Source organism: Haliotis cracherodii, unplaced genomic scaffold (assembly GCF_022045235.1).
Source record: "Haliotis cracherodii isolate W230 unplaced genomic scaffold, xgHalCrac1.p SCAF_2, whole genome shotgun sequence".
Taxonomy (NCBI): domain Eukaryota; kingdom Metazoa; phylum Mollusca; class Gastropoda; order Lepetellida; family Haliotidae; genus Haliotis; species Haliotis cracherodii.
Genome location: NW_027266275.1, coordinates 40,372,048 through 40,395,823, shown reverse-complemented (window position 1 = coordinate 40,395,823; position 23,776 = coordinate 40,372,048). Strand labels below are relative to the sequence as shown.

At 43.3% G+C, this 23,776-nt stretch overlaps 1 protein-coding gene across 1 annotated transcript; it reads left to right on the top strand.

Annotated features, from left to right (window-relative positions):
- The first annotated feature begins 5,389 nt into the window (after nt 1-5,389).
- Nucleotides 5,390-23,100, top strand: LOC139468163 (protein lifeguard 3-like). The gene is made up of 13 exons (XM_071249952.1): nt 5,390-5,419; nt 9,830-9,931; nt 10,982-10,984; nt 12,796-13,133; nt 13,663-13,727; nt 14,087-14,143; nt 17,286-17,336; nt 19,250-19,289; nt 19,812-19,849; nt 20,921-21,002; nt 21,391-21,495; nt 22,243-22,290; nt 22,951-23,100. The coding sequence occupies exons 2-13, from the start codon at nt 9,835-9,837 to the stop codon at nt 23,098-23,100; spliced, it is 1,074 nt and encodes a 357-aa protein (XP_071106053.1). The 5' UTR covers nt 5,390-5,419; nt 9,830-9,834.
- Nucleotides 23,101-23,776: the final 676 nt, after the last annotated feature.

Sequence of the window (23,776 nt, the reverse complement as noted above, 5' to 3'; positions counted from 1 at the left end):
ATCGTCAATGCTCACCTCCAGCAGCACAACATCCATAGAATGCCGTGGCCAGCAATAAGCCCAGACCTTTCCAAGACTGAACACATCTAGGACATGATCACGTCATAACGTGTGCATAACGTCATAGGCCGCCGACTACGATGGCTGAGCTTGGCCAGGCGCTGCAAGAGGAGTGGGGCCGACTTCCTCAAATCGCCATTTGGAGACTCATCCGAAGTATGCCTCGACGAGTGAATGAATGTTGGACAGGTCGTGTCGGTAATAGGCACTATTGATCCAAAAACGTCAACTTTGAAATTTACCATCTAACCCCTATCGTCCTTCACGAGCGTAGGAGGTCATAACATCTACTGTCATACGTGACTACTGGTTGTAATATGTTCCCAATTCCTTCATTATTATCATACAACTATTACTAGAAATTAAGATCTCTCACGATTTTTGAAATTTGAAGCTATTTCCGAGTATGGTCTACTTTTTTAAAGATTATATTAGTACTAATTAAAACACCAAGTTCTGATAAGGTTCATTTAATTTCCGCTGAAAAAACTCCTTTATATCACGTTTCGAGTTTGGAGTGATGAATATTGGTCAGGAACCCGTTTATACCTGTTTAACAATGGCCTTTCTGGATACCTTACAGTGAACATGACTTTAGATGTAGGCAATGATCAGCGTTACGGTGTACCTAATTCAATACTTAATGCAATACTTGATGGGTCAAAGGACGTTACTATGACTTACCCTTTTCGCGAACAACTTGTGTCATCACTGATTTGCAATGATCCATCCATGTCATTTCCACCCTGTTTTGCTTGTTACGGTCAATAGAATCGATGGATAATCGACACTGATTATTTTGTGGCGTTGAGTTATATAAGTAATCAAATAACCCGCCTGGAAGTGATGAATCTATGACATGTATGTTCAATATTAGTGAACGATTCAGCTGTATTTTAAGCCTGATATCGGAATGGTTATCCTGTAAAAGTATGCGGACATTTGAACCAGTTGAGTTCTAATGAATACATGTAGGCAATGTAGTACACTATTTAATTTGGCATGTACCTATCAAACGTTCCGATCACAGAAAGTACGAACATTGCCCTGTTAACACATTTAGTCAACATACAAATCTATGATAACAAATATGGAACAAGGGCGCTGAGAGAAATGTCCAGTGAATTATACTAACTTAATGAGTAACAGCGACCAGAAGTTTCGTAAATTTCCTAGAAGGTGTGTCCTTTTGAGATTTGAACGTCCAAGTACGTGTTAGGTTCGCCGTTTTGAGACAAGTAGATGATTGCAAATCAGTGGGTTAGGTATATATTGGCATTGTAACGTTGTTAATGTAAATTGTGTCATGACTGACAACATTTAGAAGTTTATAGCATGTACACAATGAAGAAGGGATGTTTCTTCACTTTGCCAGTGTAAAATAATATTTGTTTATTTTATTTACCTGTCAATTACTTTTTCGTAGTATTGTGTAAATAAACTTAAAATGCCACTTAAAATCATTATACGTTATCTTTCACCTGTATTGCTTATGTAATTTACTTGTTGATTTGCAAATTGTATTCAGCAGCTATCAACGGGGACCGCAAAATGACCAAGAAACGAGCATTTATTAAAGTGTAGTAAAACATACAATCTTAGTAAATATACAGTTTATACTACTGCAGTATGTAAATTATGAGAAGAAGATTTTTTGAAAGATGGATAGTAATCTCCACTGATCAGTGGTACTTGTCCACGATAGGTCACCTATGCTAGTCTAATTAGCTAATATTTACTAACTGGTTAGTAAAATCTCCTGACAAGTTAGTGTCTGAGTGGACAGTAAAATTCACTTTGTAAGCATGTAAACTTTACTGTTCCTGTCAGTGATAATAACGTCACGTATTACCTGTGTAGTATGACATGATTTTGCTGATATACCGGCTTATTTGTCCTCTAATTTGCTCAACGTGATGTAATGCTATATGTGTGTATGTTGTCTGATATACACTTGGCCCGGGTGAACGGATGACAACGAGTGATGCTTTACCTTGTGTTCGAATCCCAGATTCGCCCTGTGCATGGTTCTCATGTGTGCTACTTTTTCCCTCCCACATTGGCTGACACGCCGCGATATAACCGAAATACTGTTAAAGTCGCCTCATTCACCCATGTTTTCAACTATCGCTGACATTGCGAGTATCATAACGAATTAATATGCGCATGCGCACACCCCCTTTTATGTTCTTGTCAATATACGGTCAATAGCGTACTGAGGGATTGTTTGACATAATTAAGAGTATTCCATAAAGGATGGAATTTATGATCTAAGACGAATGGAAGAGTTCGTCGCATCAGCTGCAGTGAATAATGGGGACATCGATTCTTGCAGAAGTTGGTGTCGTCTCCTAGGTTTGGATAACACTCAGAGAGACACAGACACACTGACGCACACCATAGATATCACAGCTTAGATCAAGTCCTTCCTGGCAATCAAACATCACATCATCAGTCTCACTCTACGGTCATCTTGGCCACCCAGTCAGTAACTAATGTCCACCAATATCACATGCTTACTTCAGAGCCCCGTGAAGATCCGGGGTAGAATAGGTCTCTAGCAACCCATACATGCCGTAAGAGGCGACTATGCATGTCGCAAGAGGCGAATAGCGGGATCGATTGGCCAGGCTCGCTGACTTGGTTGATGAATGTCATCGTATCCCAGTTGCGTGGATCGTTGCTCATGACATCAATCACTGGATTACCTTGTCCAGATTCGATAATTACAAACCGCCGTCATATAGCTGGAATATTGCTGTGTGCGGTGTTAAACAACACACAAACATACCTATGGTTCTCCGTGTGAGCATATTTATGTGGCTGCCTGTGGTTAATGCGGCTATCTTAGGGCAATGCCTGACAGTAACTGTAGATCATTTCATGAAGATGGAAGGATGTTAGGGACCAACCACTTGAAAGTCTAGCATTTAAAGTTTGTCTGAAAAATTGTTCGTTGGAAGCTTGTTGCGGAGCGTTATCATGCATGCAGCTGTTTACGAAAGGCACATCCTTACTGTTTCCTGACGCATCAACGGTCAACCTTTGCCAGTCGACTATCACGTGTTTTGTCCACTACATTACCAGTGTAGCGTGCACTGCCCCTTTGTTTACAACCCTAGATCCACCTATGCTGTTAGCTGAGCTGAATCAACACTATATATCCAGATTAATTGAGAAAGTATCGCTGTAGTTCCCGCTATTCTGTATCACAGCTAACATCTGATATTGACGTCTGTCCCACAGCATGTGATAATGTGCCAACGTAGGAAAGAACCATCATTATTCACAACAGGCGGCTAGTGCGTCTCAGGTTCCAATTAGTGTATACCCTTATGTCCCTCAATGTACGACTGTTATAGAGGGATACGCTTGTATACTTCTATCTCCAGTGTTACCTGATATTTCCTTCGTGATTGAATGACATGTCAATCTGCCTGTTTCTGAAGAAGCACGTGTTCAACTGAGGGTTGAGTTATACATTGTCAGCCTCACTTAGAAAGAAAGACTTGACCGGAAAGCATTAAAATTATTTAGTTTTTAACATAATCCACTTCCACATTGATACACTAGTGCCAACGATGTTGGAGGGAATTTATCAAAGTTTCGTAGACGTCATTCTCTGGGTTGTCCAAACAGGTCTCCACACCTGCTATGACGTCATCGTTCGAGTTGAAATGGATCTTCCTTCATGTTTGAGAACAGATGGAAATCTGATGGCGACAGATCAGGAGAATAAGTGCTGAAGGAGTTCATTTGGTGGAAGCTACGGCACTGACTGATTTGTGCATTGGCGCATTGTCTTGAAGGAAGATATCACCTTTTTCAGGTGCCGCAGACGTGCACCATAATAAGCACCGTTTATGGTCTGGCCTTGTGGGATATAGTCCACCTGTCAACCTCTGTATCCCAGAACACGGATGCGAACCCTATTCAGATGAGGGGACATTCTTTGCCTCCTTTGGTGGTGATGATGCAACATAGTTCCACTGATTTCATTGTTGTTTGGACGTTGGAAGTAGTGAAACCACTTTGGGGCTCATCTTCAAACAAAGCTAAATTGTCACGTGACATGTTATGCCTGGTGCGTTTTTTATCAGATATGAGAGGCTTTGGAACCTATCTAGCTGATATTTTCTTCATTGCCAGTTTCTGTGATAATGGAATGCATTCTCTCCAGAGAAATGCTTACTGAACCATCAATGTGATGTCCAGTCGGTCATCATGGCAGTGTGGATTCTCTGGATCATTTCTGGTGTTCCAGGACTTCAAGGCTTTTCCTGCCACACTAAAACTCTGCTGTCCACCTCCTTACAGTGGCATAGGAAGGGGCATCCGTTCCTAGTATTGAACTCATATTTCATTGATGGCGTTATTGATGGCGATTTTGGTGTTTATCCATGTCTCTGTGGGTACTTATCACTGTACGTTCCTCAAGTTCCATTATTCCAAGTCACAGACCTGTGCGTATTTACTGACTTGTCACCGACTCAGGTTTTGTGGATATACCTCTATGACATCATGTGATGTCCGCAACAAAAGGATTTCCCTATAACGCAATTCGTCCTATGTGAGGCTCAGAACTCAATCAACTTTCGTATCTGTCTGTAAACCGTGCACATCGTCCACTGTTAAATACAAAACAAAAAGAAAATGTAACACTGTCATTCCGGATTCTGCTGGTTAGATTGCCAGATTCGATGCCTGATTATGATCCTCGGTCTGTCAGCACCAAACCCGTGCTCGTTGCAGTCACCAAATTGGTAAGCGGCTGTTGCATGCGGCACTTGAGTTTTTACTCCAACATTAAGCTGACACTCGTGATAAAGCGGCTCTGAAACCTTTCTACTCACAAAATAATGAACTATTCTGGGGTTGTGGTGGTGGTGGTAGGGGTGGTGGTGGTGGCGAGGGCGTGTGTGTGTGTTTATGTGTGTGTCTATGGTGTGTTGTACCCTCCAGTTTCTACATACAGTGGAAATACACAAAATACACAACGGAACAGCGTTTATGTTGAATGCCAATTGCTGATCCCTTCAGCTTGGCGAGTGGACGGGATTAATCCGTTCGCGAACAAGGTTTCTTCGCCTTTGTGCCTGAGCGCGTTAAGGGACGATCATGTAGCCTTGACCCTTTGGCGATAATTAAACGTACCACAACAACATAATTACACAAGACACGTGAACGGGTATTTGCACCTGTATGCTTAACTAACAGAAAGGATCGATAGGGCTCCGGCACCTTGTCATACATATTCTATCACTACCGCTTTGCATCTAGGCAACGAACTTGCTTTGTGGCTACAGTGACGCTTGACCACCATATCAAAGGACAGCAGTCGGCGGTATCTCGGAACACGGTATGAATTAATATTGTCCATTATTTTTTCTCTTTAAAGCTGTTCAAATTTAGGAACATAATGAATTGTGTCAAGTTATTAAGAACAAAAATATTAAATCCTTTGGGAATACATTATCATATCGCTCTTACAAGACATCACTGCAAAAAAGATTCAGGATCATGTGACTTTGGCGAATATTCTTCAGTCTGTTTTTGCTTCTCATACACATGCAGGGACACCTCGTCAATCCGGACATATTTAACGACTCGCTTGCCGCCCTGTTTGGTTCTGAAATATAGGTAATGAAGGATCTGGTCTCGCGAGGGCCTTAGTGCTTTGTTGTTCATTATCGATTACTTGTAGTTCAAGAGACACTGGGTTACGAAACTACATACGCCCCATACATGTATCAGGTTGCATGTAATTTTGTAATAGAAACGAGTTCGTAGCCCTAGGAATTTCGTAACCCTAAAAAATACAAATTTCGTAACCCTATTTCATATTTTCTAACAATTCGTTTATGAGACCGAACTCTTCCATTTGATGCGGGATTAAGGTCAAGTTATATTAGGCGTTTTGAACGTTATATTTATCTAAATTTAAATTAATTCTTTATTTATAACATTATTTATTAGACAATGTTACGAAGCTACTTTCGATGTGGGTTACGAAATATGTCAATTTTCGCGTTACGAACTCGTTTGGGTTACGAAATTACTGCAACCCCATGTATACAGGTTTCGCCAATAATATACTAACGTTCGTTCTCTTTGTGTCATCATAGTCGCATACAGTCAATTTATACATTTCGTCTGCGCGTTCATATATGCATGCGGCTGTATGTTGCTCTCTGTGTTAGGGCATACCTGTGTACACCCGTGAAGATGCGGGTTAAAATAGGTCTTCTGCAACCCATGCTTGCCGTAAGAGGCGACTAACGGGATCATGTGGTCAGGCTCGCTGACATGGTTGATGCATGTGATCGTATCCAAATTAATGGATCGATGCTCATGATGTCAATCACTGGATTGTCTGGTCAAGACTCGATTATTTACAGACCGCCATCATAGCTGGAATATTGCTGAGTGTGGCGTTGAACAAGCGAAAAGAACATACCTGTGTGAGGACATACCCTCGTCTATCTGTGTGAGCACATACCTGTGGCTGTGTGTGTGAGTACATACCCTTGGTTATCAGTGTGAAAACATACCTGCGGCTACCTGTGTGAGCACATACCCTTGGTTATCTGTGTGAACACATACCTGTGGCTGTGTGTGTGAGCACATACCCTTGGTTATCTGTGTGAACACATACCTGTGGCTGTGTGTGTGAGCACATACCCTTAGTTATCTGTGTGAAAACATACCTGCGGCTACCTGTGTGAGCACATACCCTTGGTTATCTGTGTGAAAACATACCTGCGGCTACCTGTGTGAGCACATACCCTTGGTTATCTGTGTGAACACATACCTGTGGCTGTGTGTGTGAGCACATACCCTTAGTTATCTGTGTGAACACATACCTGCGGCTACCTGTGTGAGGTTTGGATGTCTGTGTATGCACATACCTGTGGCTATTCATGTGAGCTCATACCTGTGGTTATCCGTGTAAGCACATACCTGTGATTGGTTATCTGTGTGAGCACATGCGGTTATGTTTTTTCTGTACAAATTTCTGTCGATGTTCGCCCAAAGCCTGTGGTTATGCGGTTTGCAGAACCCAGAAATAGTCCTAAAGTCTTGAAAATAGTGTTTGGCACCTGCTTACATCACATTCACCTGTAATGCTTAATGCTGGATCATCTACCATGTCAAACTGACTCACGCACGTGGCTGAATCAAGTATCACGTCTTTCTCGTATCCAATCGTGGTACTGTACTATTAACGGCACTTTCAAATTGTTGAAAGCCATTCAAAGAAAGGCTGTCAGGTATAGAATGGAGGCGTGTCCTGTGTGATTGGCTAGCAACATACCTCGGGAGATCTCGCAGGCCGAATTATGGGCCTTTGTTAAGAAAACTGTTTGAATGGCATTCTAGAAGTAGATGAGTAAGTAAGAAAACGTACAACTTTGTGGATAACAACTTCTTGGTTATTGCACATAGCGGCGTTTCGATGTCGATTCTTACAACATTATCAAGCTGGAGTGACAACAATCAAGTGCTGAGAGTTACTGTATAACTGCATGACATGTTATCCCGTTGGTCGTCTCCTACGACAAGCATGCACACCTTCTACAGCAAGCATGGGTTGTTGAAGACCTATTCTACCCTGGATGTTCCCGAGTTTTACTAATTGTAGTCAGTGGTAAACATTACACGAATCACCACATAAGGTGAAACCCGTGAAGATCCGTGAAAGGTGACTGTGCTTGTGGTAAGAGGTGACTAGCGGGATCGGGTGGTCAGGCTCGCTGACTTGGTTGAAGCATGTCATCGTATCCCAATTGCGTGGATCGATTCTCATGATGTGAATCACTGGATTGTCTGGTCCAGACTCGGTTATTTACAGACCACCTCCATATAGCTGGAACATTGCGTACGGAGATAAACAACAAACAAACAAATAAACATTAGGCGAGGTGAAATGGGGTTTAACGTTGCCTTGGGTGAAGAACACAGTTGCCTGATTTTGAGCCCGAGTATTTCAGCTCTGTGCCCGTGCTCGTGATAAACAGACAAGACCCCCCCCCCCCCCCTCTCTTGTATCCAAGAGGTTTTATCTCAAGTTTAATGGACGTAGTCAATTTGTTTAAACAGACAGTAACTCTACTCAGAAATACCAAAATATGGTAGTTGCTGGATTCCCTTATTTACAACATCTTTGTCAAATTAGGGGAAAGAATATTTAGTGTTAGGTATCCCCATGGAAACTATGTGTGCCCCTCTCCTAGCAGATGTTTCTCTTTGCATACTAGTGGGATTTATTGACTACATTAGTTAAATGAAAGAAAGGAACGTTGCCAAATGTTCAACCTCAGATGTACAGATGACCTCATTTCTTTCAACATTGCCTAGATAAATACACATCTTCCTCTACCTCATATACCTACCAATGGAATCGGGGGAACGGGTGGCCCAGTCGTCTAAGGCGCCGCGATTCGCTGTGCTAAGTTGCGTCCCTTGGGCACGGCAGAAACCTATGATTGTGGTTTCGAATCCCCAATTATATTTCTAGGTTTGTCAGCACCATACCCGTGCTCGTGGGTTTCACCGAAGTGGTAAACGTCTGAGACCTGCATCACTTCGGGCTTTCCTCCCACATAAAGCTGACACGCCGTGACATAACTGTAATACTGTTAAAAGCAGCGTTAAACCCAACTCACTCACTCAAAAAGATACTCTGTGTTTTTCATCACAAGCGTCTCTAAGATGGAAGGGGCACGGGTGGCCCAGTCGTCTAAGGCACCGCGATTCGCTGTACAGAGTTGCGTCCCTTGGGCACGCCAGAAACCTATTATTGTCGGTTCGAATGCCGGGTTCGCCCCCATTATGTTTCTAGGTTTGTCAGCACCATACCCGTGCTTGCGGGTTTCAACGAAGTGGGAAAGGTCTGAGACCTGCATCCTCCCACATTAAGCTGACACGCTGTGATATAACTGTTAAAAGCGGCGTTAAACCCATCTCACTCACTCACTACCAATGGAATCCTAAAAGGGACATTGTAGGCTTTGGTTCATTTTCACACTCTTTGCTTGTTTATGCAAGGGCGACAACGCGACTATGTCCCTTCAATGATTCCATACCCACCAGAGTTGGAAATCAAAACCAAACCCGAGAAACCATCTTGATCTATGCACAAAACAACAAATAATGTCTATCTATCTATCTATCTATCTATCTATCTATCTATCTATCTATCTATCTATCTAGTCGAACAATATACAATCAGCTCCAGCTTCTGGTGTCTATATTTCCGAGTTGTTTAAGTACTTAAGGGCATGCACGTATTATTCCCATTACATATAGAGACACATTATATGGATCGGGTGTTAAGGCTTGGTGACTTGATTAACAACGTTGGACTTTGCTCATGACATTGATCACTGGATTGTCTGGCTCAGACTTGAGTGTTGACAGGTCACCGACCTACGACAGGAGTACTGCTGGGTGCGGCGTTTGGCAACAAACAAACAGTTCCCTTTTTATGAAGACTTTGTGAGTGGCGGGTACTACCGATAGACCAGGACAGGCTTGCCCTTTCCGCGAACGCCCCATGTCATCACTGATTTTCAGAGAGCCATTCATATACCCTCTGTCGGTAGTTTGCCTGGGACACCCGATGGAATCTGTTTCGAAAGATAATCGAGACTGATTATACTCGGGCGTTGATGTTTTGAATTTACACAAGATAACGATTTTGTTGTAAGCTGAATAGTTCAGCTCAAACCTAAAGTGTCTTTGTTTATGTTCAGTTGTTGTTTTTCAGACACGATGTCTGCACAACCAACTCCTCCACCCTCCTACGAGCAGGTCTTATTAGAGAGCCAGGGTGATGCCAATATGGAAATATTCACAGTGCAAAACCCCAGTAAGATTTCTTTTATGTTTAATTATGTCCATATTTCTGTTTTCCTTTCCGTGTGTATACGAGAAGAAAGTACTTACAAACTATGATATAATACAAATGCAGGTAGAGGGAAAACGATGACTAAATGAAATTTAACTGGGTAATTCCTTCTGCTGAAAGAATGAAACTATAAACTGACAGCACAAAGAAACTGTACCATAGATTTAAATCACTCTAGTTTATAAACCGCCAAAGAAAGATGCATGAAGTAAAATGGATTGAAAATCAACATTTAAAATGACAGACATACAGTATTCGATATCATGACAGTTGCCCGAATTGAGAAGGGGTAGCAAAAACAAGCTTTCAACGTAATGGACACTCACATCTAAAATAGTTCAATGACGCGTAACATTAATTTTAAGGGTAACGCTATTTTTCAGGGCATTATCATTTGCAGAAGCCCGAGGTCTTCCATTAACTGCCCGACGAAGGAGGGCAGTTGAAAAGGCCGAGGGCTTCTGCAAATGATAATGCCCTGAAAAATAGCGTTACCGTTTTTATAGCTAAAATGGATGGAATTTGTTATCAAATAAAAAGAAACAACAATATCGGTTTTGAAACATTTACTGCAATCAACACGGATGTCACTGACCCACTTTAACAAATATGGAAACGTCATAGAACAAACCAGATGACGTCATTATTGAACGTGACGTTACGTATCCCTATCCTTTGACGTCACCCAACAACGGGCGTGATAATGGCCCGTCGTCAAGTAATATGAGGGCATTATCAAGTTACAGTGGCCCGCTCATTTCTGATAACATGCGGGCGTTTTAATGATAATTTTATCCATTTTAGCTATAATAGCGTGTATGACCTCCCCCTGCTGCAAGAGACGCAAAAACTTTCCGGCGTCAGCCGTCACGTGGGATTCTTGGAGGGTTCCGTTCTTGTTTACGGCTGCTATCGAACACGACGATCCATGACGTCCCGGAGGGGTTCTGTGGGGGACATGCCTGCGGAGAGTTCAGGCCACGGCTACACGTCGACGTTGTTGGCTGCAAGGAAGTTCTGTACGATTCTCGCTGTATGGGGTCTGGCGTTGTCATGCTGATAAAGGACACCATGTGGCAGCTGGTGTAGAAATGGTAGGACAATCGGACGAAGAATGTCATCAGTGTAACACTGAGCTGTCAATTTTCTGTTAACGATGACCAGTGGTTTTCTCTAGTGTCCACACATTCCTTCCCACACCACAACGCCCCCTCCACATACGGCACGACCTCCTGAACGCATCATGCAGCCGTTCATTCTCATTTTCGGCGGTAAACACGATGTCTTCCATCAGCTCTGAACAGACAGAACCATCTTTCATCAGTGAGGACGACCCTCTGCCAGTCACGTCTCTACCAACCACGTACAGTCCGGGCCATCTGTAACGACGATGTTTTGCTGTCAATAACTGTCCTCTGGTAGGTCTCTAATTCCTTGAGCCCTGTGTCGCCTGGCCACTGTCTGTCGACTTTCCATATTACCTAAGGCATTCGTCGAATATGACGTCACTGTCATGAATCGATTCCGAAGATGCAAAATAAGCAAGTACCAGTCTTCATTGGGCGTAGTTACCCTGGGTCTTGGCCTGCCGTATGCACCGGTCTGTCTGTAACGTTGCATCAGGTTAGTTAGAGCAACAAGGGAGCAACCAAAAATTCTGGCAATGTGGGCATGGGTGGCCCCAATTTGTATCATACCCAGGATCTGCTCGCGTTGTTTGGGTGTCAGTCGTCAGTGTTAGTGTCTGACCCAGCCTCCTTGTCATATATATATATATATGCCCTCATTGCACGTGCATTGAACTTGCGTTTTTTAAATTTTGCAATTTCACTTTTCACTTTCTTTTTGCCATCCATCATAAAACTACGATATATAAAGCTACATGAAATAAACTATTGATATTTAAAAGAATGTGTAAATAAAAAAATATAAATAAAGTTGAACCCTGTAAATATTGAGACCTCGCTTTCTGGGCGATTGCGATTTCTACACTGAAATATCCGAATCATTCAAGTGAATCAAATAACGTATAGCAGATATATCTTTCTTGATGGAACTGACATTGAAAGAACCCTAAAAAAACCCAGGTATGCACCTCACGGTTCTGATGTCGGAGAAGGACTTTTGCAAGCAGCTGTAATCCCTTCTCTCGCATCTCTTCTAGTTGGTTCTCTGCAAATATTGCTCTGGCATTACAAAGTATCACATGCAGTATACAGTATTTCAAGCGATATACAGTATACCACATGCAGTAATATACATTGGACCGCTAGCAGAGTGCACTGGGCAGTAGCTCACATTACCCCCCTCTCTCCCTCAAGCAAACCCCTCGTGGGGGAGTGACCAGGTCACAGGTCAGGCGTGCACTGGTCAACTGTTTCACTGATGGCTAGTGAGGGGTGCTGGAGGCCAGCCATACATACTCTTGGAGTTATGGGACTGCAACTTGATACTGATGTCTTATAAGACCAAGAGTAAGATCATCCGGACGACTACTGCACGAGAGGCATGTGGGTTGTGGACGAGATACTACTAGGCATAGCTGTATTACCTTATATAGAATAGTATGAATGTTAGAAAGTGCATCTTGACCGAAACGAGCTGGCAGTTGAGGACACGACACGAATCTCCCATGCACAATTAAACGTTGTGGACCCGCAGACGGACTTCTGTTGTACATTGAAGAAGTATCGCCTAGAACAACAACCCATTTCTACGGCGGATATATGTACCAAAAAACGAACTCTATAATGATAGCATGTTTTATAGTTATCTTACATTGAAGCAGATGTTTCCGTTATCCTGTACATTCTGTGTTTCCGGAGTCACAGACCTGGACTACAATGCCTACACAGCAGACGATCAAGGGCCGCCCCCACCCCGAGTAGCCTTTGTAGCATCATCAGCACAACCATCTCCGTCCTTACCTCGAAAGGGCACACCACCAGCTTCACCGGCAAACATTCCAGCCTTAGCCCTTCAGCCAGTATCCCCAGCACCAGCACCGGCACCAGCACCAGCACCGACAGCAGCAGCAGCAGCAGCAGCAGCAGCAGCAGCACCAGCAGCAGCACCAGTGCCAAAGCCAAAGCCAAAGCCAAAGCCCGATCCTTCTTTGAAAGGCTTCAAATGCAAGGAAGACCGAAGAACCTTGATTAGAAAGGTTTGTTATCTGTATGTCAAGATGCACGTGTGTGATTATATAAACATATTGTATTAGTGCATGATAGCTAAATACATTACGTTAAAATGGCAAGGAAATACACGGACGTTGTTTCAGAAAATTAATAATTGGAAAAGGTTGGATGATTATCGCATCCAGTGAAGAACCGGTATGGAATTGGTCTTCGACAACCCATGCTTGTCGTACGAGGCGACTAACGAGATCTGGTTGATACATGTCATCGTATCCCGATTGCGTAGATCGATGCTCATGATGTCAATTTATCAATTGTTTCATCCTGATTCGATTATTTACAGACCGCCCTTGAATATTGCTGAGTGCGGGGTTAAACAACAATCAATCAATCATTCAACAATACTTATGGTAGCTGATCTCTGGTGAACTCTAAATAACACCGCAACATTCTCCCCAGTGCCTACGAGACAGATTGGCTTCTTTGTATAGCTACATCATACCGCCTTATAATGGTAGTTGAACGTATGGACCAATACTACCGATACATTTTCAGCTTTACCTCCTCATGGCGGCGATGCAGTTAGCCACGGTTGGATCTGTCAGTATCTTCGTTTTCATGTAAGTAAACAATGCATTCTTTAGGGAAATAACAAAATATAATTTAGTGCAAAATTTAGTGTTCAAATCTTTAGTACCATCAAACATAATTTGATTTATCCGCCCTTCAACAAGCGGAATGTATATAGGCAGATCATTGTAGGGATGAAGATTGCACCTGAAATATAACACCGCACGGCATTCAGCGATGTATACAGCTGTTCGAGATTTCACTTCATTGTGTAAATCATTATGACAAATTTAAATCGTGCGGATGGTCAATGTGTCTAAAGAGTTGTGTCCCTTAGCTATGCAGAATCAACCGCGCTCACACCCGGGGAATGATGTCCAGCTCAATGTTGGGTTTTGTGTTTTTGCAGCATGCCGATCAAACACTGGATGAAGAAGGACGGGCTGCCTCTGTTATACGCTTCTATGTAAGTGTACTGACTGTCAACATACGTACAATCAGCTCTTTATAGCCGTTTCAAGGAACCCGGGTATTCGTGAGCGGCCATAATTGGTTGCGTTTGTATACAACATAATTTAAGGTATATTATCAAATTTTAAAACCTTGGCTTGGAGTTCGTCGCGCATGGAGGTGCGATGTTTCCAGTCCTTTTAGCCACTGGAGGGAGAAAAATCTAACTAAATTATTCGTTCTTATAGACCCCTCAGTCGGTATCATTTCGCTATAACCAAAATCAATTATCCACACGAAATGTAATTTTATTTGTCTTCCATAATTGGAACTGGCTACGTTTATCCGACTTAGTCTTGTCCGGAGTGGAGAGTACTATCAGTATTGGTGTCTTTAGTTGCCGTATACGGTGTCATATTAGAAAACAAATATTGGGTCAATCTCACTTTGAGGCATAATAATGTCAAATAAACTCTCCAAAAAGAAACGCACAGGTAGCTTTTTAGTAAATATATTGTAACTAATAAAATCGATATATTTAATTTGATATCATAGATACAAATATGAAACTTTGGAACTCGATAGTCAGATGTTGTCGTACAAAGGCACTGAAAACTGCCCATTGTCCTGTCATAAAAGGCCACAAGATGGCGTTGAACTCAGTATCTCGTGTGACCGCTCCGGGTAGCTATCACGGCTCTGCATCTCCTCGGCACTGACTGGATAAGTGTACGAATTCTGTCCCGCGGAATTCTGCGCCATTCTGCTTGTAACGCGTTGGCCAGTTGTGGGAGTGTCTGCGACGTGTTCTGATGTTGACGTACACGTCGATCGAGTTCATCCCAGGGGAGTTCGATTGGGTTGAGATCTGGAAACCTCGATGGCCAGGACAAGACGTTGATGTTGGCATTATGGGGTAGTCTACCGTGACACGAGCTGTGTGCGATGGAGCGTTGTCCTGTTGAAACAGCTCCCTCTGGCGATCAATGATTGGAAGAAGGTGAGGTTGAAGAATTTGATTCGTGCAGCGATGTGCTGTCAAATGCCCCTGAACCACAACCAAGTCAGATCTCTTGGTGTAGGATATGACAGCCTGGTCCGATACCCTTCTAAAACCAGGGATGCGTCCTGTAGTGTCCGAAGCTGTGGCACTGCGATGACGTAGGTGGATTAGTCGAATGTAGCGATCCTGTGCAGGGATAGTAACTCTTGGTCGGCCAGTTCTCGGGCGGTCTGTAGTGGAATTGAACTGTGTGTTTCGGTCAAGGCGGTCAAGGCGGCTGTGGTGGACGTTGAAGTGACGTGCAACAAAAGACTGCGATTCCCCTCTTTGGATACGTCCTGTGGCGATGTTCCGATTGGCAGCGCTTAGTCTCGGCATTTTCGAACTTGAAAATTGTTGACAATTGAAAGACAAATTATTGGCTTATGCATGCCTTTTTATAGCCACTACAACGAGTTACGAATGTAATAACTGCACGTGCATTTTACTTTACTGTTTTCCTCCATGATATTTTTGAACTAGTGTGAAAACTAGTTTTGCCGTTTAAGACATTGCAAATCGACAATGGCTGCGTTTTGACGCACTGTTTGTCGAATATCAGGCCACGAACATTTCCCAATAACATATACTCACACGCAAAAGAAACGCAAGTGGTTTTAAGCAAATAGGTAACAAACACGGAACCATAAATTGATACGAGTTTTAGCATGTAGTGAAGCCTGATGGTGTTATCAGTATTTTTGGTTGCATTTTGGAAGCCCCGAGTAAAAACGCAACATATAAAACGAATCGCCAAAACGCACCATTTCAATGTATATGTGGGTATCATGCACCCATTTCTCGCAAAATCGAAAAGGCACGAACTGTTACGAAATGTAGTGGGTATAAAACTGTGGCCGATTCTTGGACCTACCACTACTTGTCAACAATGCCACGCCTAACTCAAATTCAGAGAAACCAGGCTATCGGACGTTTGGAAGCTGGAGAGTCTGTCCAAGATGTTGCCTGTCATTTCAACGTTAACATAACCACAATTTACCCTCGCCTGCGTCGATACAATGCTACACAGACCACAGATGACCTTCCTCGGAGCGGTCGTCCAAGGGTCACCACACCTCGACAAGATCGGCAGATTACCCGTCAACACCAGCGACATCCGTTCCTAACTGCAAGTGAAAGTGCTCGACAGACCATAGGAACACACAATCGACACATTAGCCGGGACACTGTGATCCCACGTCTCCGTTCCAACAACCTCAGATGTCGCCGACCAGCACGTCGTCCTGTTCTCCAACCACGGCATCGACAAGCACGACTACAGATGGCACAGGGTCATCGCAATTGGCGTTATCGTGAATAGAGGTGTGTCATCTTCTCTGATGAAAGTCGCTTTTGTGTCTCCCATGCAGACGGAAGAGTCAGAATTTGGCGGCGTCGAGGTGATCGTTTCGCTGACAGAGACGTTGTGGAAAAGGATCCATCGGGTGGACCTAGCGTCATGATATGGGCAGGAATTGGACTTAATGCGAGATTTTGACCCATGTGCTTTCTGAATGTTGGTCAAGGTCGGGGACACGGCGTCACTGCTCAGTGGTATATCGACCAAGTGATCAGACCCCACGTTGTTCCATTTTTTGCACACTGTCAACAACACATTTTCCAGCAGGACAACGCTCGTCCCCATGTTGCCAGAGCTACCATGGTCTTTCTACAACAACACAACATCCGTGTTCTACCGTGGCCAGCCCTCAGCCCTGATCTGAACCCCATCGAACACTTGTGGGATGAGGTTCAAAGGCGTCTGCACAATGTGCGCCCAGTTCCTACAACTGCCGATGAACTACGCACAACTGCTCTGGATGTGTGCAGGAGGATCCATAGGGCCTCCACAAATCGTCTGATCCACTCAATGTACAGGAGATGTGTGGCAGTGTATACTGAATACTCGAATTGCGTTTCTTTTGCGTGTGAGTATATATCCAATTCATATACCGGATGTTTTGTGTAGTCAGGTTCAATGAACTACATACTACCTGTGCGTTTCATTTTTGGAAGAGTGTAAATGTAGTTCCTGGCATATATTGTAAGGTCATGTCAGTTAGATCGCATGCCCATTAAACATCATATGACAGATATTCCACCATTTGTTTTTCAGTGGGATATTTGTGTGGTGCTTTTTTGTGCTGGCTGTTATCCTCCCCAGCAAGTAAGTACATTTGGATGCAATGTGACTACTAGACTGTGTAAAAGTCGGCTTGCCCTTGCCATTTGAAGCCTACTTTTCTTGGCTCGAACGTGTAGAACACGAGTTGTGCCCCTTGTGATGAAAAGCGATCTCCAATCAGATCCCTCTTGTTATTTCGAATGGCTTCACAAAGATGACGTCCTGGTCGGTCTGATAACGAAAAAATATGAGATTTCATACCTGAGTGACAAACAAAATGACAGGTTACCACAGTAGAGCTATTAAATTGCTACGACCGCATGTGGCTCTTACAATAACGGAGGCATACAGAATAATGAGACAGTATCAAGTAACACAACACATCGTGGGTCGTCTAAAATAGCATTGCATTTCATTCACTGCGATGAGCGTTCATAGTTTGATTTAAAAAAACAAAACAATGACGTTTGCACACACACATATAAAAACATGAACAAGTTCACTTCAAACTTTGAACCGCTTCGAAAACTGTTGCCTTGGTTTCATTTTTGGAATAATTTCAGCGCAAATTCGATGACTGTGGCCATAGCAGCGACCACGTTTTCGGAACACGGATATTGATTTTGTAAAACGTTCTATGATTGGACTATCGATTGGACAATCCACTCACATTATAACACTAAAAAGCAGGCCTAAAATGTCAGGGCTTGAAACTAGACTTTTGATAAAGTCTGTTGACACGCCCGTCTCGAGTGAACGTCGTGAACGTGCAGCTTCTTTAGTCGTCGGCGTAGCAGATTCACACACCCACACCCACACCCACACCCAAACCCACACCCACACCCACACCCACACCCACACCCACACCCAAACCCACACCCACACCCACACTCACACCCACACCCAAACCCACACCCACACCCACACCCACACCCAAACCCACACCCACACCCACACTCACACCCACACCCACACCCACACCCAAACCCACACCCACACCCACACTCACACCCACACCCAAACCCACACCCACACCCACACCCACACCCAAACCCACACCCACACCCACACACAAACCCACACCCACACCCACACCCACACCCACACCCAAACCCACACCCACACCCACACTCACACCCACACCCAAACCCACACCCACACTCACACCCACACCCAAACCCACACCCACACCCACACCCACACCCACACACAAACCCACACCCACACCCACATCCACACTCACACCCACACCCAAACCCACACTCACACCCAAACCCACACCCACACCCACACTCACACCCACACCCAAACCCACACCCACACCCACACCCAAACCCACACCCAAACCCACACCCACACCCACACCCACACACAAACCCACACCCACACCCACATCCACACTCACACCCACACCCAAACCCACACTCACACTCACACCCACACCCAAACCCACACCCACACCCACACCCACACTCACACCCACACCCAAACCCACACCCAAACCCACACCCACACCCACATCCACACCCAAACCCACACCCACACCCACACACAAACCCACACCCACACCCACATCCACACCCAAATCCACACCCACACCCAAACCCACGGCCAAACCCACACTCACACCCACACCCACACCCACACCCAAACCCCCACACACACCCACACCCACACCCACACCCAAACCCACACCCAAACCCAAACCCACACCCACACACACACCCACACCCACACCCACACCCAAACCCACACCCACACCCAAACCCACACCCACCCCCACACCCAAACCCACACCCAAACCCACACCCACACCCACACCCACAATATAGTATACTTTAAAATGAAATGATTTTGTTGTCTTGGAAGGTGGGGCTAGGATCCGGTTTCAACCTACTTTCAATGCTAATATTGAAGAAGCACAATACTTCATGCATGTTTGTCTTGTTTAACAGGAAGAAAGTTGAAGGGAGCAGCATTCGCTTTGTCATTTTTGTAAGTATCTTGAGTAGACTACAATTATGTCTAGAATCTAGTCATATTTACCTTGTCTTAGAAAGAACTGAATAGAGGATTGGGTGGTCATAATGGCGGCTGGAATGACCAATTCCTGCATCTAGAATAAACCTGTAGACATATTTGCTGTTGAGTCGCGAACTCTTCATTCAGTTACTTGTGATTTACGGCAATACTTCACACTGTGGCTGTGGGTCGTCTACAAGTCAGGTCACGTACCTAGCCACAATTGTCTTTGTATGTTATGTGTTAAAAACTGAAAAATAGATTGGAGGTTGCAATGGATGCCGGGATGTCTCGATCGTGTCTGGTTGAAAATCATGTTAAATGCTGGCTGTGATATTGACTTGTGCATCGTCGAACCTCGATGCCTCGGCTAGGTTATTTACAATGCTTATAAACAGTGAGTGTGTTGGGTGTGTTTAACGCCGCTTTAATTTTATATGAATTACATGTAAAGACATGTTAGAACCATGCATTGCTGTAGTTGCTGTGTTTCAGACGATCTCCTACGCCTGGCTTCTTGGAGCTGTGTCTGGGTAAGGTTGGGTTTATCTGTTTGTTTGTTTGTTTGTTTAACGCCGCACTCAGCAATATCCCACCTATACGACGGCGGTCTGTAATAATCGAGTCCGGACCACACAATCCAGTGATTGTCATCATGGACATCGATCTACGCAGTTGGGATACGATGACATGCATCAACCAAGTCAGTGAACATGAAAACCCGATCCCGTTAGTCGCCTCTTACGACAAGCATGGTCTCCTCTTACTACAAACATGGGTTGCTGAAGACGTATTCTAACCCGGATCTTCACGGGGCCCTTGGGCTTAGTGTTCGCGACATTTTCATATTTTTAATTGTTAAATTATACAAACTAACAATACGATCTAATTGGCCTCTACCCGCCAGTGGTATCCATATATCGTTATTGGCAACTGTCATGTGATCGACGTGATCACTACCAGTCAACAGTGTTATCCGTGTATATATCGTTAATGGCCTCTAGCATTTGAGCATCAGGGGTAGAATAGGTCTTTAGCAACGCATGTTTGCTGCAAGAAGCGACTATGCTTGTCTTAAGAGGCGACTAACGGGATCGGGTGGTCAGGTTCGCTGACTTGGTTGAAGCATGTCATCGATCCCAATTGCGCGGATCGATGCTCATGATGTGAATCACTGGATTGTCTGGTCCAGATTCGATTATATACAGACCGCCATCATATAGTTGGAATATTGCTGTGTGTTAGACAACAACAACAAAAAAATCTAGCATTTGATCTGATTGGCCTCTGTCAGGCAACACCGTTATCCACGAGCTGTTAATACAAATAACATGCAACGTCAACAGTGTTAAACATATATCGTTCAATGAAAATGTTCAAGAGGCGCATGGATGTTATATTTTGCGGTTTAGTCAAAATCTACAGCTAGTTAGAACATGATTACTTTACTGGAAAATCCCGTCTTGTTTCACATTCCTTTGCAAAAGTTTGCAGTCAATGGGCGTTGAACACGTGAAAACCGATCAATGCTGTATTTCACTCAAGTGTAACGAATTTCTTTCTTCGAGATAAGCAATGTTCAGTTTTGTTGTTTTCAATTCCAGACATTTTGCAACCTACATTCTGCTGGCAGCTGCTGTTGTCATTGGACTTACATTCTTGGCTGCTGCCATTATTTCAATAAAGGTAGGGACTATCACTGGAAGAAAAACTGTCTTTCAAAACTTTGAAAGATAATGGAATAGGCTCACTTTCTAACCTTACAATTCACGGAGTGACCACAATTCAGACATTAACTATTGATTAGGCAATATAGAAAGTAAATTTCATTATTAAAATCATAGTAACGTTTCGATGTAGATTCTAAAAACATTATTAAACATGTTAGAATATGAAGGCGGTTACTTAAAGCCATAATTCATGTATAAAGATGTCTTTTGCAAAATCAACACGCATTAAATTAACTTTAACGACCTATTGTAATCAATGAAAGGTGCATAAAGATCTTGGTCATGTTATTAGCACTTTTCAAAATCTGTCTTCTTATTTATGTAATATTCCCGTCATGTTTAAGGCTGACATCAACATGAAGAAGGGATTGATCATTGTCTCCGTCGTGGTGCTGTTCCTCGTTGGCCTGACCTGCATCGGCACGTACTTCGCCTTTGGAGTCGATGAGGTGAGCTCAACTGAAGGCCTTAGTGAAGGCCTTAGTGAAGGCCTCTACCACACATCGTGCTATCTATGTCAAACAACCCAAGCAAAAAAGATATTATTTGGAGTCTTTGAAGTCTTTCAAAATTTAAAAAGATTTAAGTCATTCATTCAAGACCTTCTTTAAGATATTCAGTATCACAATATGTCCAGTTCTGCTCCATGGATCAGAGGTATAGAGTTTCTACGAATCTCATATGCCAAATATCTTATAAACGCAGGGAATTCAAACGATTCAATTACATATCAAACGGTAAGCTTTTATGTGGAAGGGGCGGTCGGGTAGCCTAGTGGTTAAAGCGTTCGCTCGTCACGCCGAAGACCCGGGTTCGATTCCTGACATGGGTACGATGTGTGAAGCCCATTTCTGGTGACCCCCGCCGTGATATTGCTGGAATATTGCTAAAAGCGGCGTAAAACCATACTCACTCACTCACTCACTTTTATGTGGACACCCGTCACAAACACTAAGTCATGTCTCTGAACAAACGCGGGAACGTATGGAAAAAACACGGGAACAAAATTGGGAATTGCATTGCACATGTTTGGTCACTGGCACATTTTCCGTTCCGTAAGTACTTTGTTCTTTGTCTTTTAAACACATACTTGTTTGTATAGACTTCTGATGTATATGGGCCGGGGGCCTTTGTAAAATAAAGTATTGAATTGAAAAATACTTATTTTATATAATAATGACTGGTTATATATTCAGCTCCGAGACTGTGGCTTTGGCGGACTTATTGCATTGGTCGTCAGTGAGGTAGGTGTCTTGTGAGATGGGGCGAAGGAAGTGATAAGCGGAAGTGCATTTGTGAATTGCCCAGTGAAAGCAGAAATGAAAACACGAATTTTTTATATGTTATGGAGAAAAGACAGAAATGTTGATGTATAAGTGTGCAGAATACAGTGATGTTTAACATTGTGGTGGTCTTATTTATTCTACATAGTTTGCGGGGTGGTGGGGTAGCCTACTGGTTCGCTCTTCTCGCCGAAGACCCGGGTTCGATTCCTCACACGGGTACAATGTGTGAAGCCCATTTCTTGTGTCCCCCGCCGTGATACTGCTAAAGGCGGTGTAAAACTACACTCACTAACTCACTAAATAGTTTCTATACATATTATGTGTTTACTAACAACGATTGAGGATGTTTTGCCTGAACAAAAACGCCGATTTTTTCATGAGTTGTAAGTACACTAACAGGGTTATAACAAATAACTAAGTTATTTTCAGTGCTAAAACAACCAATCTTAATGTGTCCTAAATATACATGTAAATATAACACAGGTTCTGAATGTATTGTGAGTCCCAGGTCCCCCGACGCCATGTGATTAAAAATACTGCGAATATTAAAACATGGTAAAAAATACGTGAACTGTTACACGATAATAATAATCAGTGATGCAATATGTTCTCTTGCAGCTGATGACGGCATGCATTCAGCTGATGTTATCTAAAAACAACCACGGTTTCACTAAAGAGAGCCCCTGTCTGGCTTTCTTTCATCTGTTCTCATATATCCGGGATGTTGTGATTATGTGCATCCATAAGATTCTGTGTTGCGCATTGTAACCCGCGGGATGGGTGCGGTTCAGAGTTGTAGATCCCGTATCCATCATGGCAACGAGGCGAACCACCGTCATCTTAACATAAACATATTTTCTATTTTTCGCCATACAGGTTGTAAATGTGCACACAATTAAGTCACAAAAAATATTCATGTAATTATCCTTAACAATATCACAAATATAAATATTAATCCGTTTTAGCTATATAGAGTGTTATGTTCATGTGCTTTAAAGTACCATGGAAAAAATGGTGTGCAGTTAGTTTGGATTTGGTACGATGGTAGAATATTAATTGTAACTTTTGTTAGTTCGATTTCACTCGATCACGAACGGAATATAGAGTTCAGCTGAATGTACAATTTCGAAATGGACAATAAGTTTAAGAAGCACCAAAGTTAAGCATGTTAAGTTAACATAATATTATAAACACGTTGCGATAACTCGGTGATGAGACACTGTAGGACGATGATGCTCTATGTGGCAGGTGGTTATGGACCGGGAAGGCGAAAATCAATCCCTCAGAGTTAGAAATTACGTTCGCCTTCCCGGTCATCACAAAAATTCTTATTATGGCAGATGATCGCCTTCCCGGTACTTGTTAATTACAAAGAAAACACCAATGAAATGAGGACACTAGTTAATCTGGGCAACAAAGTCAATATATAACAAGTAAAGTATAA